The 12,969-nt window shown below is 44.0% G+C and overlaps 1 protein-coding gene across 1 annotated transcript; it reads left to right on the top strand.

Annotated features, from left to right (window-relative positions):
- The first annotated feature begins 320 nt into the window (after positions 1–320).
- Positions 321–11,296, top strand: Fam180a (family with sequence similarity 180 member A). Its single transcript, XM_090332405.1, has 3 exons — positions 321–534; positions 8,136–8,236; positions 9,949–11,296. Exons 1-3 carry the CDS (start codon positions 459–461, stop codon positions 10,291–10,293), a joined length of 522 nt encoding a protein of 173 aa, XP_090188531.1. The 5' UTR covers positions 321–458; the 3' UTR covers positions 10,294–11,296.
- The last annotated feature ends 1,673 nt before the right edge of the window (positions 11,297–12,969 follow it).

Genomic DNA, 12,969 nt, shown 5'->3' with positions numbered 1-12,969 from the left:
CTTCCTCCAGCCCTCGCCCCTGGCTCCAATGTAGTATGTGTGGATGAGAGAGAGCTGCCAACTTCTTTGCTGAGCTCTCTAACAAGTTCCTTGGGTCTGTTTGTTAAAGAAAAATTCCAGTGGGCGCATCCAACACATGGAACTCGAGTGGAGAAATTATATTTATCCACCCTACTGCCAAGGAGATCACATGCCCCGTGAGTCACTCCAGATGTGTTCGAAACACTGAGTCTCTGTGTGGAAGCCCAGATCCCCAATTCCAGAGAGTCCGGATTAAGAGAGGTCCATGCTCCTATCCCACCCAGGCGGCAGCCGTCTGACTCCACCCTGCGGAGGCAGGGGAAGGACCTTACCGTACTGTTGGAAGGGAAGGGTGGTAAGAGTTCACATCATCCCACAGGGAGGAACTCTCAGACCTACCTGTAGCTCCTGGGGTCTTACCTTTTGGGGAAGAAACGATGCACTGGAAGATGCTGCTGCTTCTTCTCCTCTATCAGAGTGCTCAGGCAACTATGTCCCACAGGTGGACCAGGGGTGAGTTGCTTTGGATTCGTTTCTTTGATGTTCATTTGCCTTTCTTCATAATGAGGGCTATGGATCTGAGGGGAAATTAGAAGGCTTTGTGACCTTTTTTTTTTTTTTAAATTTCATCTCTTGCCAATAGCTCTATTCCTGGCATATTCTTCTTTTGATGGGAAATGCGACTGGGCAAAACAAATCTAAAGCTGCAGATTTGAGACCTTATGTATAAAACCCAGAGGACTTCTTCTCTGGCTTGCCAATGGGAGCTCCTTTCTGCTTCATGGAATGTGGACAGGCTCCCTCCAACTAACTCCCTCTCCAGCTGCTACCGCTGGGCAGACCCTCTGAGAACAGGTGCCAACCTCGGCTGAATGATGGGCCCATGGTGCTGAGATACTGGAGGCCTGCTACCTCATGGAGCACGACAAAGGGCTCTCAGCCTGAGCAGCCAAGAGGGAGATCTCTGTACTGGATACATTTATCTAGTCAGACACAGTTGCCCAATGACAGGTGAGAAAAGGGAAATACTTCAGCATCTCTTGGCCCACCAGCCCCTGCCAAGCCACCATGAGAAGAAAGGGACTCTTACAAAGGATGTTCCTCTGATGTCGACTTCCCCTCCCTCAGGGATGATGCCCTTTAGAGCTGGGATGGAATCTTTTCTCAGTGCCTGGCCGCCTGCCTTGAGACAGCTAATTTATTGCTGTCAGGAAATAAGGCATCAAGCATTCCTTGTGCCCATTCTGCACCACTCTGAACGAAACTCTTTCCACTACTAACGTCAATTTAACCCATGTTCCCAGCAAGAACACGAAAGAGAGCAGGGATCTGACAAATCCCAGGCTAGCTGGAGGTTGATGCGGTGGTAGGGGACGCCCTCTCCCTTGTGAAGAACAGTGTCAGGGAAGGATGGAGTGACGGGTGTGGGAGAAGAGAGTGAGAAGTGCAGAGGTGAAGAGCAGAATCACAGACTTATTTGAGATTATATTCCCTCACGCTTAACGCTGATATTAGAGTCTTGCCAGGACTCTGCCTTGAGCTGGGAAGAAATAACCACCCTGAGGCAGCATCTTTGTTTTCTACTCATAATAACATTGAGTTCTCTCTCTCTCTCTCTCTCTCTCTCTCTCTCTCTCTCTCTCTCTCTCTCTCTCTCTCTCTCTCTCTCTCACACACACACACACACACACACACACACATGCACACACACACATGCACACACACACACACATACCTCCCTACTGGTGTACACAGGCATTAGGTAGAACTTGGAAGTGAAGAGCAGAAAGACCTAGGAGTAAAGTCCTGCCACTCACCCTTGTCAAGCAAAAAGAGCTAATTAATTTGACCATTAAAAAATAATTAGCTCACATCTATACTAACTGTTCAGGTGGCTGAAAGCTGAGGATCACAATTCAAAACCAGCCTGGGCAGAAATGCCCAGAAATTCTTCTCTCCACATTTTTCTCACCAAAAAGTCAGAGCACTGGCTTTGTGGACAAAAGCTTAGAGACTGCACCCAGGTCCTGAGTTCAAGTCCCAGAATTGGCACACAATAAAAAGATAATCATGTCTACTCTTCCTAATGCACAAACTGTTAGAAAGCCAAAAGAGACGATCTGGTGGAGAATATGACACAAATACTTAGGAGGACCTAAGATTTAGGTTCTCCTTCTAACTAATTGGCTGGGTGGTCTCTGACAAGTCCCTTCACTTCTCTGAGCTCAAGTAACAGTCAACAATAGTGTAAAAGGTACAATGTCTTCATTCAAGCAAGGCAGAGGCTCTCAGCATGGCAGCATTCTAGGGAGGCCAGTTCCCTCCCCACTGGGCAAGTTCAAGGCTATCCAGACTCAAGGAGACATGATGAGGCAGCCGGGGCCTAGGGTAGTGGTTCAAGATGTGCTTACAGCCACCAAAAGATAGGGAGTTCCTTCAACTTTCATGAAATGACTTCTTCACAGTAGGATTGCTTTCATTTTTAACATGTTTTTGTGACTACAGCAATACCCAATTTCTACCATTTTAAGACCGAATTAGAGTCACACTCAAAGGTGTAACTCAGATTCCTAAACATGCCTCTCACCTTCATCCTATCCCCCATTCCACTGCGATTTAAATTTCTCCCCTTGCAAATATCCTGGGAACAACCTCTCCTGTATGACCTTCCTCCTCACCTCTGTCCTCTACCCACCTCCTCCAACTGATTCCCCCATCCAGAAATATAAACCAAAAGGGAATATACATGTTGTTGGAGATGCCTCTTCCCGCCACTGTCCCAGCCTCCTCCCCACCCCCCCTAGAGAACTGCTCTCTAGGATCCAGCCCAGGAGGTAGAGGTTCGTTTCATGCCAGGAACCAGGGATGCTCCTTGTGCCCCACCAGCATGACTAAGACCAGTGACTCATCTGTGGTTAGTGTCGCTAACCCAGGAACTCTAGAAACAGCACACACACGCACATGCATGCGCACACACACACACACACACAACCTGTGTCCTAGCCTGCCTCAGGTCCTTCCATTAATTGATGGGCATACCTCAATGGTGCAATACCTATCTATTTTTTCCATTAGGAAGCAGTGTGGTAGGAAAGACAGTGTTACAGACGTATGGTAAAATCCAAATCATTTTCACATGTGCTTTTAGAGTCATATATGCTGACCAGTGCTGGCTAATGACACCTGACTCACAGCAGGCAGAATGTCACCCAGGCTCATGACACCATCACCACTTCAGGAAGCAGGTTCTGGTGTGACCACTTGCTGGCAGGAAGAGCAGAGGGAAGTGCCCTGGATGGCCGTCCTGGAAAGGGAAAATGGACTGACCCTATGTGTGCATCTGGCATTGGTCTCACTGTCTCATTCACTTCCTCTCCAAAACTTTATCTCCCTGTGTGGCAGAGCTTTCCAAGATCACCCCTCTCCAAAGCTGACCCAGTACACATACACAAGAACCAGGCTAGCTCTAAACAGTAGCACATTTCCAAAGGGTTGGCACTGGAGGGGGGAAGAAAGGGAGAGGAGAGATCAGGAGTCTCTGCACCCACTGTCGCCTCTTCTACCCAATGACTTCGTAAAAATAGGGTGTCGTTTGGGTTCACTGTGGTCTGCAGTCTGCCTCCTTTCCAGCCAGCATGTTGGGATTGCCTGGTTACAATGAACACATGGCAGGAATGGGAAGACAGTTGGGAATTTTAACCTGGACTGTAAAGTGTCAAAGAGAAGGTCAAGCTGTACTACAAGGCAGTTTATTGCACTTGGGGTGCCTTCTAGCTGTGTTGTGCCCAGGCAAGAAAGAATGTGGGGACTAACATGTGGGGAGATCACAATGACCTCAACTGAGATAAAGTAGAAATAGCTCCTTCCAGGCAAGACCAGAGACCTCTCAAAGATAAGGAGAAGGAAAGGTGGAGACTGAAGTCCATGTGTACTTTCTGTACCATATCTTGCACTGTTTACATATGTTCATTGCAAATCTGGTTTTCAGTGTGAATTTTTTTTAAAAAGATAGATGAGCAAAAGAAGGTAATTTAACAAAGTAGCTTCCTTTCACCGTATGCAGGTACGCAGGTACAGATGTGGAGCAGGGAGGTCGGTGTTGTGCTTTGTCTAGGGGATTACAAAAGAGTGAGAAGGAAGCAAAAGAGCAAACCTAGGGGTTGTAGACATTTGGCGCTGCCGGTCACATGATTATAAACTGAAGTTAGAGGATTTTCTTTAATATGTGATTCATTTAAGACCACTTAAGAAATGACAGTATTGACAACCAAATACATTCATTAATCCCTAATAACTTCACTGCTCCTTCCTATGGCTACCCAAAACCAAAGTCTTTGATCAGATATCCCTACAAGGAGATGGCATTGTTCATTTTGTCTGTGAGCTTAGTTTTGGGGTCAGGGGGATGTGGAGTGAAATCTCTGTCCTGACTCAAATGGGGAGAATGGACTGCTTCTGAAATGGGAAGTTAATACTTAACTCTCAGAATCCAGAAAGCACAAAGATGTTGACAGGTACCCAGAGCTCCTGAGTTATTAATTACATCTGAGGTCACATTTTAACAGCTTAAGTCTGAAATTTAAGGGTGTCTTTTAGCCAGTGAGATGGCTCATGCCTGTAATCCTAGCTACTCAGAAGACTAAGGATCAAGGTTCAAAGCCAGCCCAGGCAATTAACCTTTCAAAAACCAGAAGTGGGGCTTGGCTCAAGGGTAGGGCAGTACTCTTGAGCTGAAGAGCTCAGGGAAAATGCCTAGGCCCAGGAGTAGGGTGGTAGCCAGCAGTAGCCTTGAGCTGAAGAGCTCAGAGACAGTGCCCAGGCCAAGTTCAAGCCCCATGACCCACCAAAAAAAAAAAAAAAAGGTGTCTCTCAACAGAAGACATGAACAAGGCATGCTTTAGCATATGAATCAGAAATTTGTGGACCCAGAACCTAGAGTAGCTCAGCCCATGTGGCATAACACAGCCATTGTCCTATGCTGATAGATGCCTGTTTGTCTGGGGAGGGGAGAAGGAAGCTCTCAGTCTCTCTGCAAAGCCAGCCTTGGTGAGTCCCATATATGGCCAAAATAGACATTTTGAGTGCCTATGGGCTACATTTACGTCCTGGAGAGGAGTCCAGGCATAGACCATTGAATAGAGAAGAAAGAAAAAACAATAGGCACTTGCTGGGCACAGTGGCTCATGCCTGTTATCCTAGCTACTCAGGAGGCTGAAACGTGAGGATTGCGGTTCAAAGCCAGCCCAGGCACTGAAGTCAGTGAGCCTCCTATCTCCATTTAACTACCAGAAAACAAGAGGTGGCGCTGTGGCTCAAGGGGTAGGGTGGTAGCCTTGAGCTAAAGAGCTCAGAGACAGCGCCCAGGCCCCATAACTGACAAAAAAAAGAAAAAAGAAAGCCCATATTTACATCAATTAGAAAGAAAGTACATAAAGCCAATGGAATAAAAATCTCCAAGCTGACTTCTAGTATGAGATAAAATGGCCCCTCTGTGGTATGTGGCCTCATCACTCCACTCTCATTCTCTCTCTTCCCGCTCCAGAAAAGTGTCATGGCTAATAGTAATCAGTGCTTCCCCAGTGACACTTGGGCTTCCTCCTTGCCACGCTTATACTGCCCATCACTCAGAGCAAGCAGGGGGCTTAAAACAACCTCCATTAATGTGGAAAATGAAGCCAAGAAAAGGGAGGAAAAGCCAACAAAGCCTGAAGCACTTCCCCAGGCAAATGCTGTTTTTGCCCTGAAATGAAGAGAAAGATGTATATATGTATACATACATGTATATATATATATGTGTGTTGTGTGCATGTCTATACATGTGTATGCACGCATGGATACATGCATAGACATGCATATGATGTGTATCATGCATGCAAACAGGTGTATATATAGGTGTATATGCATGCAAATGCACACATACATGTGTATATGTGTGCAAATGTACACACGCATGTATGCACGTGTGTGCATATGCATGCATGTATGCATATATATCTGCATGTGCAGTCTGATTCTTGTGCTTACCACATGTACTTCCTACAGCAATTAGCCTCTCCCCTACTCCACAGGGCTGAGGCTATTTCTATCTCCACCAGAGAATGTCATTATTAAGTATGAGAACACATGCTGTTGGAAATGAACGGCAATTATTGATCTCAGTTTTGAATCAGGAAGTATTTCCTTCTAGACTTGCTAAGAATTAGAGGTCCACCTGGGGTGAGCATGCTGAGTGAGCTGGTCCGAGGAAACAATGGAGCGAAGAAAGCCAAAGGCTTTGCCAGGAAGGCACACTGGATAGCTGTGATTGGAGAGCTCACCCCATGACCTTCCCTCCCTACCCATCCTCTCCCTACCCACTACCTACCTACCCATCTGCTGAGGAGGGGGTGAATTTTGTTCAAGGAACAACATCTTTAATTTTGCACTAAGAAATTCTGAGAGAAAAAAAAATTAAAGAATTGAAACCATTTCCAGAGAAGTGTCCTCCTCCTCTTCCTCCTCCTCCTCCTCTTCCTCCTCCTCTTCCTCCTTCTCCTCTTTCCTTTCATGGGCAAAGAAAAGCATAATGATAAAGAGCAGCTCACACTTCCATTTCATTTCCTACTAAGCAGAAAGCAGAGGCAAAATGCACCCCTCCCGGTCTTGTGCTTCCCCTGGGCCCAGGTGGGCAAACTGAAACAGAAAACCCCATTCATCCCAGCCTTGAAGAACTTGAGATAATGGCCATCAACCAGCTATTGTGCTGAGAGTTTCATCTGAGCTACCTCAATCCAGCTTTTTCTGGGAAGTGGCAAATTCCTGCAGTGAGCTTTTCCTTTAGCTGAAATAAAACATCAAAGTTGTTTCATTTTCCATCACTTCTCATGGAAATCTTTCTAAAGTACGTGACACTGCCCCTGCACTCTTTAGCACATTGAACATAATTTAGTACCTTAAATATAATCTGCCCTTTTCTTGAAAGCTCAAGGGCACAGTTATCTATGGGCAGGGCTGATGGTGATGATTATGCTAAGTATGCTTATACAACTGGGGGGGGCGGGGGGGGCATATCCATCACAATCTACTTTTTTTTTTTTTACACTTTCTTTCTGGTAAATTATTACCAAGTTCTTTGAAGAAGCTGGGTCTTTTCTACCATTTGGCAACAGGATTGCAACCATTTCTATACAATGCCTTCTACACAGTAAGGTTGTGTGGAAAGTAGCCAGGTCTAGTCCTAGCCAGATAAAATCCTGCAGAGCCACAACTCATCCTGATCCTTTCTGAACACTACCAAGTTCTGTCTACTCCCTCACTTGTCCCTTAGCCAGTTCTCAGCTCCTTCTGTCCTCTATCCATCCATCTTCTGCCAGCTACCACTTCTAACTGAGACCACTGGAAAACAACATTATCAAGTCACCAACCTCATTCTCAGTTCACTACTGCATCAGCCAGCCCTTGGCAGAAACTCTGTAAGCTGGACCACAGAAGCCTTTGGAGCTCAGTGCCAGGGTCTTGTGGCTGCTCTTTGCTTTTCTTTTGTCACCTATGTTCAGGTTCTTAGCAGATCTATTTCAGATAACCTGAGTAGCCAGAACTATACAAACTAGCAACTATATACTGATTTTTTTTTAAGTTTGTATTTTAGAAATGTTTGTCATTTTAGGAACTTGCTTCTGTTTCACTTCATTTGCTTCGTTTTAATATAAATTCCCTAATGTGAACCTATTCTGGCAGATATACTTTTCAAAACTTCCTCATGCCAGGTATAGTTATATATACCTATAATCCCATCTAGGCAGGAAGCGCAGATCAACCTTGACAAAAATTGGCAAGAATCAATCTCAAAAGCAAAATAAAACCAATAGTTCAAGCGGTAGAAAATTTGCTTAGCAAACACATTGCCCTGGGTTCGGTGCCCAGGACCACACACACAAAGAAAAACAACTATTTAAGATAGCTTGGATGAGCAGTCAGGCTTGAAATGACTGGTCTGACCAGCCTGGATCTTTCTAGAACATACTACAGGAACCATCCATCGTAGACTCGCTCTATGTCTATCCCTTTTCAAGGGCTACCTCAAAGTTCCATGGTGTCCACAGAAACCCAAGAGCTCATCCTCTTGTCTCTTCTAGCCATGCTGTTCCCTGCTGCCCACCGGCCAAAGAAGTCCTCATCCCTGCCATTGAATCCAGTCCTGCAGACCTCCCTGCAGGAAGTGGAACTACTCTACCAGGTAAGCAGAGAGAATGCAACAACCCAAATCACTCAAAGGCCTTGCACCTCTTTGAAGAAGGAAAGACAGTCTTGCCGAGTCCCTGAATATTAGTGGCCTGGACTTCAAGAAATGGCCCAGTCTCATTTGTGGGAGTCAGAGAATGCTACCATGCTAAAGAAAGGTATTCCTGGTATCATCCCTCCTCCTTCCTACATCAACAATAGCGTTAGGAGCTCAATCTGAGTAAAATGAAAGATTAACTTTATCCCATAAGTGCTACTGCCTACAACCAATTGCCAGACTCTAACAAATTTCCAAGCAAAGAATTCGTGGAGTGACTTGTCAGTAAGGTGCAGGCAATGTCACTCTAGCATCTGGGTATAGTCATCTCAGCTCAGCCTGCTGTGGGCTGTCCCATTCACTCAGCTAGATTTCCAGAAGTCTGGGCCACTCCATGGACTCTCTTCCTCTACTGCTTGTACTTGCTTCACTAAGACTCCTTCCCCTAAACCACTCCAAATCACAAGATAAAAATGAGGCTTCCTTAATGTATTATGTTATCTCTTATCTCTTTTGTCATCCCTTGGTTATCTCATATTGTTATAATTTTTCACCTTGTTATCTGATATATTTTATATGTGCTTAATTGGTTATTTGAAATTGGATAGGGAAGGGGGGAAATCAAGATAAGCGGGGTGGGGGAGGGTGGGAGGGAAAAGGGGACCATGTCATGAGAAAGGGTATCAATGTTTGTGAAGTTATGCACCTTCTATCTGGTGAATATAATGTAACCCTTCTATTAACCACAATAAAAAAATTATTTAAAAAAATTTGAGGCTTCTTGGTGCAGGTCAGTGATAAGATCCAGGGTCCAAGGTCTGTGCTTCTTCTCAGCTGTGTGAGCTTTCTTAAGCCATTATTTTTGTCTGGGCTTGAATCTGTTCAATGATTATATGAGTTCAGCTGTGATCCCCTCACATTCCTCTGCACCCTTGATACCCTCTGATTCTATGCACTAAAACTGTTTGGTTAGGGAAGAGATAGTCTTCAAGAGCTGCATCCTGGAGCCAGAAAGATTTCCAACCCTGCATTGTGCAGCAGACTGGCAAACGCATAGTCATTTCACAGTCTTAAATCTGAGAATCACAGAGAAGAGCCATTTTAGATAGACAACCTGATATCATGGTAGGAAATAGAAGCTGGAGGCAGAGAGAAGATGTAGGACTTACAGTCTCACCCTCACAGTCTTGAGGAAGCCTGGTAGCCAGGAAAGAATGCACATGACAAGGCCTGCTCCACTCCTGCAACCTGGTGAGATGAAGCCAAAGCTCTGTATTCTGCTAAATTTCTAGCACAATTTCCCACATCCTTTGAATAGTCCATTTAAGCTTTAGATCTTTGTTAGGTGAGTGAGAGTGATCCATCTGCGACTAGAAATAATATTTGGCCATCTTCATTGAGGCATTGTGGCTTTATACCAGGCCCTGTGTTAGATTTACCCATATTTATCTTAGGTACCAGTCGTAATCTCTTACTGAAGTAGATGTTCTTGTTAAGCATTTTACAGAGGGAAAGGGAGGCCCAGGAAAGTCAAGTCATTTGTCCACTTAATAATTGGGAAGAACTTTTTTTTGCCACTCCAGAGCCTTTTATGTGAACACATGCGAACGACCATCCTTGTGTCTTCATGGCCAGCTTCATGTCTTTCCACATCCTATGCTTTTCCCCAGTTTCTGCTGGCTGAACTAGAGATCGGCTCTGACCTGAAGATCTCCATCAAGGATGAAGAACTTGCCTCCTTGAGGAAGGCCTCCAACTTCCGTGCTATCTGCAATGATGTGATTCCTAAGAGCATCCCAGACATCCGCAGGCTGAGTGCCAGCCTGGCCAGCCACCCTGGGGTCCTCAAGAAAGAAGACTTTGAAAGGACAGCACTGACCCTAGCCTATGCAGCCTACCGCACAGCCTTGTCCCAAGGGTATCAGAAGGACATCTGGACCCACACCCTTGTTAGTCTCTTCCAGGCCCTGAGGCATGACCTAGTGCGGTCCTCAGGACCCACAGTGTCTCTCTGAGCAACTGGCCCACACCAGAACCTTGAGGCAGACAGAGTTCTGTACCCACAGACATCCAGAAAGTTCACTGTCTGTTCCACTTATACAGACCAATAGAGACCAATAAGCAAGTATGCAGCACCAATACTGAGTAGCAGACATAAAATGAGTCATCCCAATGGTATGTTGCTTTCTATTGCTAACCGATGGACACAACTAATGCATGTCATAATGTAACATGATCTTGAAAACAGATGGGGAATGGTCATGCAGAATACCTTCAAAGGTAGGATGTTTTGCTTGGTGACATACAGAATTATAAGATATGCATGGACACAGAGTGATTCAGTCATTCACACACACACACACACACCACTAGAACAGAGAAGACCTCATAGAGATTTAGGCATACTAAGGAGATGGGGAGGAGACTCCTTTTGTCTCAAAGGTCCAGGGCACTGGGTTAAATGAACATAGTCTCCAAAATTGTATAGTAAATATAAAGAAGGGAAAGCCATACATTCAAATAAACATGTTGTTAGCCCAAGATATACTTGACTTTTCCAAAAGCCATTCTACCTGAGAAGTCTCTGGTAAAATGTATGCTTTTTGCCACATGCATGTTTCACTCCACCTCTCTGAAGCTATTCAGAGACAGGAGAAACAGGAGAAGAACTCACAAAAATGCCACCAGTCCATTGATGCTTTGTCTTGTGAACAGAGACACCAAGTAACCGAGAGGCTCATCCTATGGGAAAAAAAGTGACGCCAACATCCTACTTGTCTGTTGTAATGCTCACATAATTTAGCACGATCAGAGGTTGAGATCTGAGTATCCAAATAAAAATGATTTCAGGGCCGAGAGTTTGACCTAGTGGTAGAACGCTTGCCCAGTGTGCACAAAGACCTGAGTTCAATTCCTCAGTACTGGTGCTGGGGTGCTCTGGCTCAAGTAGTAGAGTGCTAGCCTTGAGAAACGACAGTGCTCAGACCCTGAGGTCAAGCCCCAGAACTGGCAAAAAAAAAAAAAAAAAAAGATTCCAGATGATCCAAGTTTACCCTTTCAAATGCTAAAACAATTCATTTTAGAAACATTGATTTAATATATACTTAAACTTATAGAGTTTTAGAGTGTATATGTGTGTGCATGTGAGTGTGTGTGTGTATATATATATATTATATACATAATGTCTTAAGCTTTCATTGGGTATCTTAAGATAATGATTTAAAACATACTAAGGGAAGAGTGAATAAAGATTCTTTCTACCTATGAAATTTCTTTTGTTGTTTACCAACTGTGAGATGCCAAGGAAGGGGTCTGTATCTGAAGAGGTCTTCTAACTGTTGGGGTTCACTCTACAAGATATTTGTATCTAAAGTTAGCTAGCTAGCTAGCTAGATAGACAGATAGATAGATGTATATGTGTTTATACACATGTATACAGAATTATAAGATATGCATGGACACAGAGTGATTCATTCTGTGTATATATACAAGTGTGTGTGAATATGTGTATATATGTACATACATATATATACAAATATATGTGTATATCTTTATCTATAGACATATAGATATATATGAAGAGAAAGAAACATCTCCCTTCTAATCTAACCCCCATACTGTGGCACTGTCTTTCTTTGGATAGACAAAGGTCTGTGCACAGAGTTGAGATTTCACTGAAAAGATGAACCTCATTCATAACTGTGTTCAATGTATGTGCTCTTCCTGGATATAAGCTCAACCCCAATGCCTCAGTCCCTAGGGATTGTGCAGTCCCCTAATAATCAGTCTTTCAGACCACACCGAGACACCACACAATCAGAATGGATCTGAGAGCTCCCTTCCCTGCCTACCTTTCCCAACACAAGTAGCTGCTCCCAGAGTAGGGGATATATGAATAAGAGCATTCCAAAAGCCACTGGTAGCACTGACAGTTCATCACCCCCAATATTAAAGGCATGTTATGTTCATAAGTCAGGACTTGAATTTAGATGGCAATCAATGACTGAAAAAAAGTAGAATTAAAAAAAGATATAGGCTTTTTTTAAGGCAAATGAAGACACTATTTTGGATAACTAGATTCTTATTCTGGGATAGACTAATTTTATTCTTATAACAGATTAACTTTTCAGACAAAATGTTTTTTTTAAACTCTATTGAAAAAAAAAACCTACAAAAGTAACTAATATACTTAACATGACCATTTCAAAAACAACTCTCTTTGCCCCACAAATAATAGAGAAGGAAACCAGATAGAAACAAGACTATCAAATATGCCCCATCAGCAACCCCTCTACACACAAACACAACTGCTTTTTGTTGTATTTCCCCATAGAGTAATTTGGGAAAATACAAAAAAAAAACTTGCCAGTGACTTATGGAACCATTTCTGCAATTTCTTTACATCTGGGAAAGTAGAATTTTAAAAGTTCTAGAAGCACCAGTGGTTCATGCCTATAATCCTAGCTACTCAGAAAGCTGATATCTGAGGATCATAGTTCAAAGCTAGCCTGGGCAGGAAAGTCCATGAGACTCTTATCTCCAATAAACTACTCAGAAAAAACTGGAAGTGGTGCTGTCATAGACCAAGTCATTGAGCACAGAGAGGCTCAGGGAGGCTCTGAGTTTAAGCCCCAGAACCAGAAAAAAAAGTTCTAGAAGCTTCCTTGAAGATTACTTCTGGTGTCACACAA

This window comes from Megascapheus bottae, chromosome 5 (assembly GCF_031878675.1).
Source record: "Megascapheus bottae isolate mThoBot1 chromosome 5, mThoBot2.hap1, whole genome shotgun sequence".
NCBI classification, from domain to species: Eukaryota; Metazoa; Chordata; class Mammalia; order Rodentia; family Geomyidae; genus Megascapheus; species Megascapheus bottae.
The sequence above is the reverse complement of the archived record's forward strand: the minus strand, read 5'-3'. Positions and strand labels throughout refer to the sequence as shown.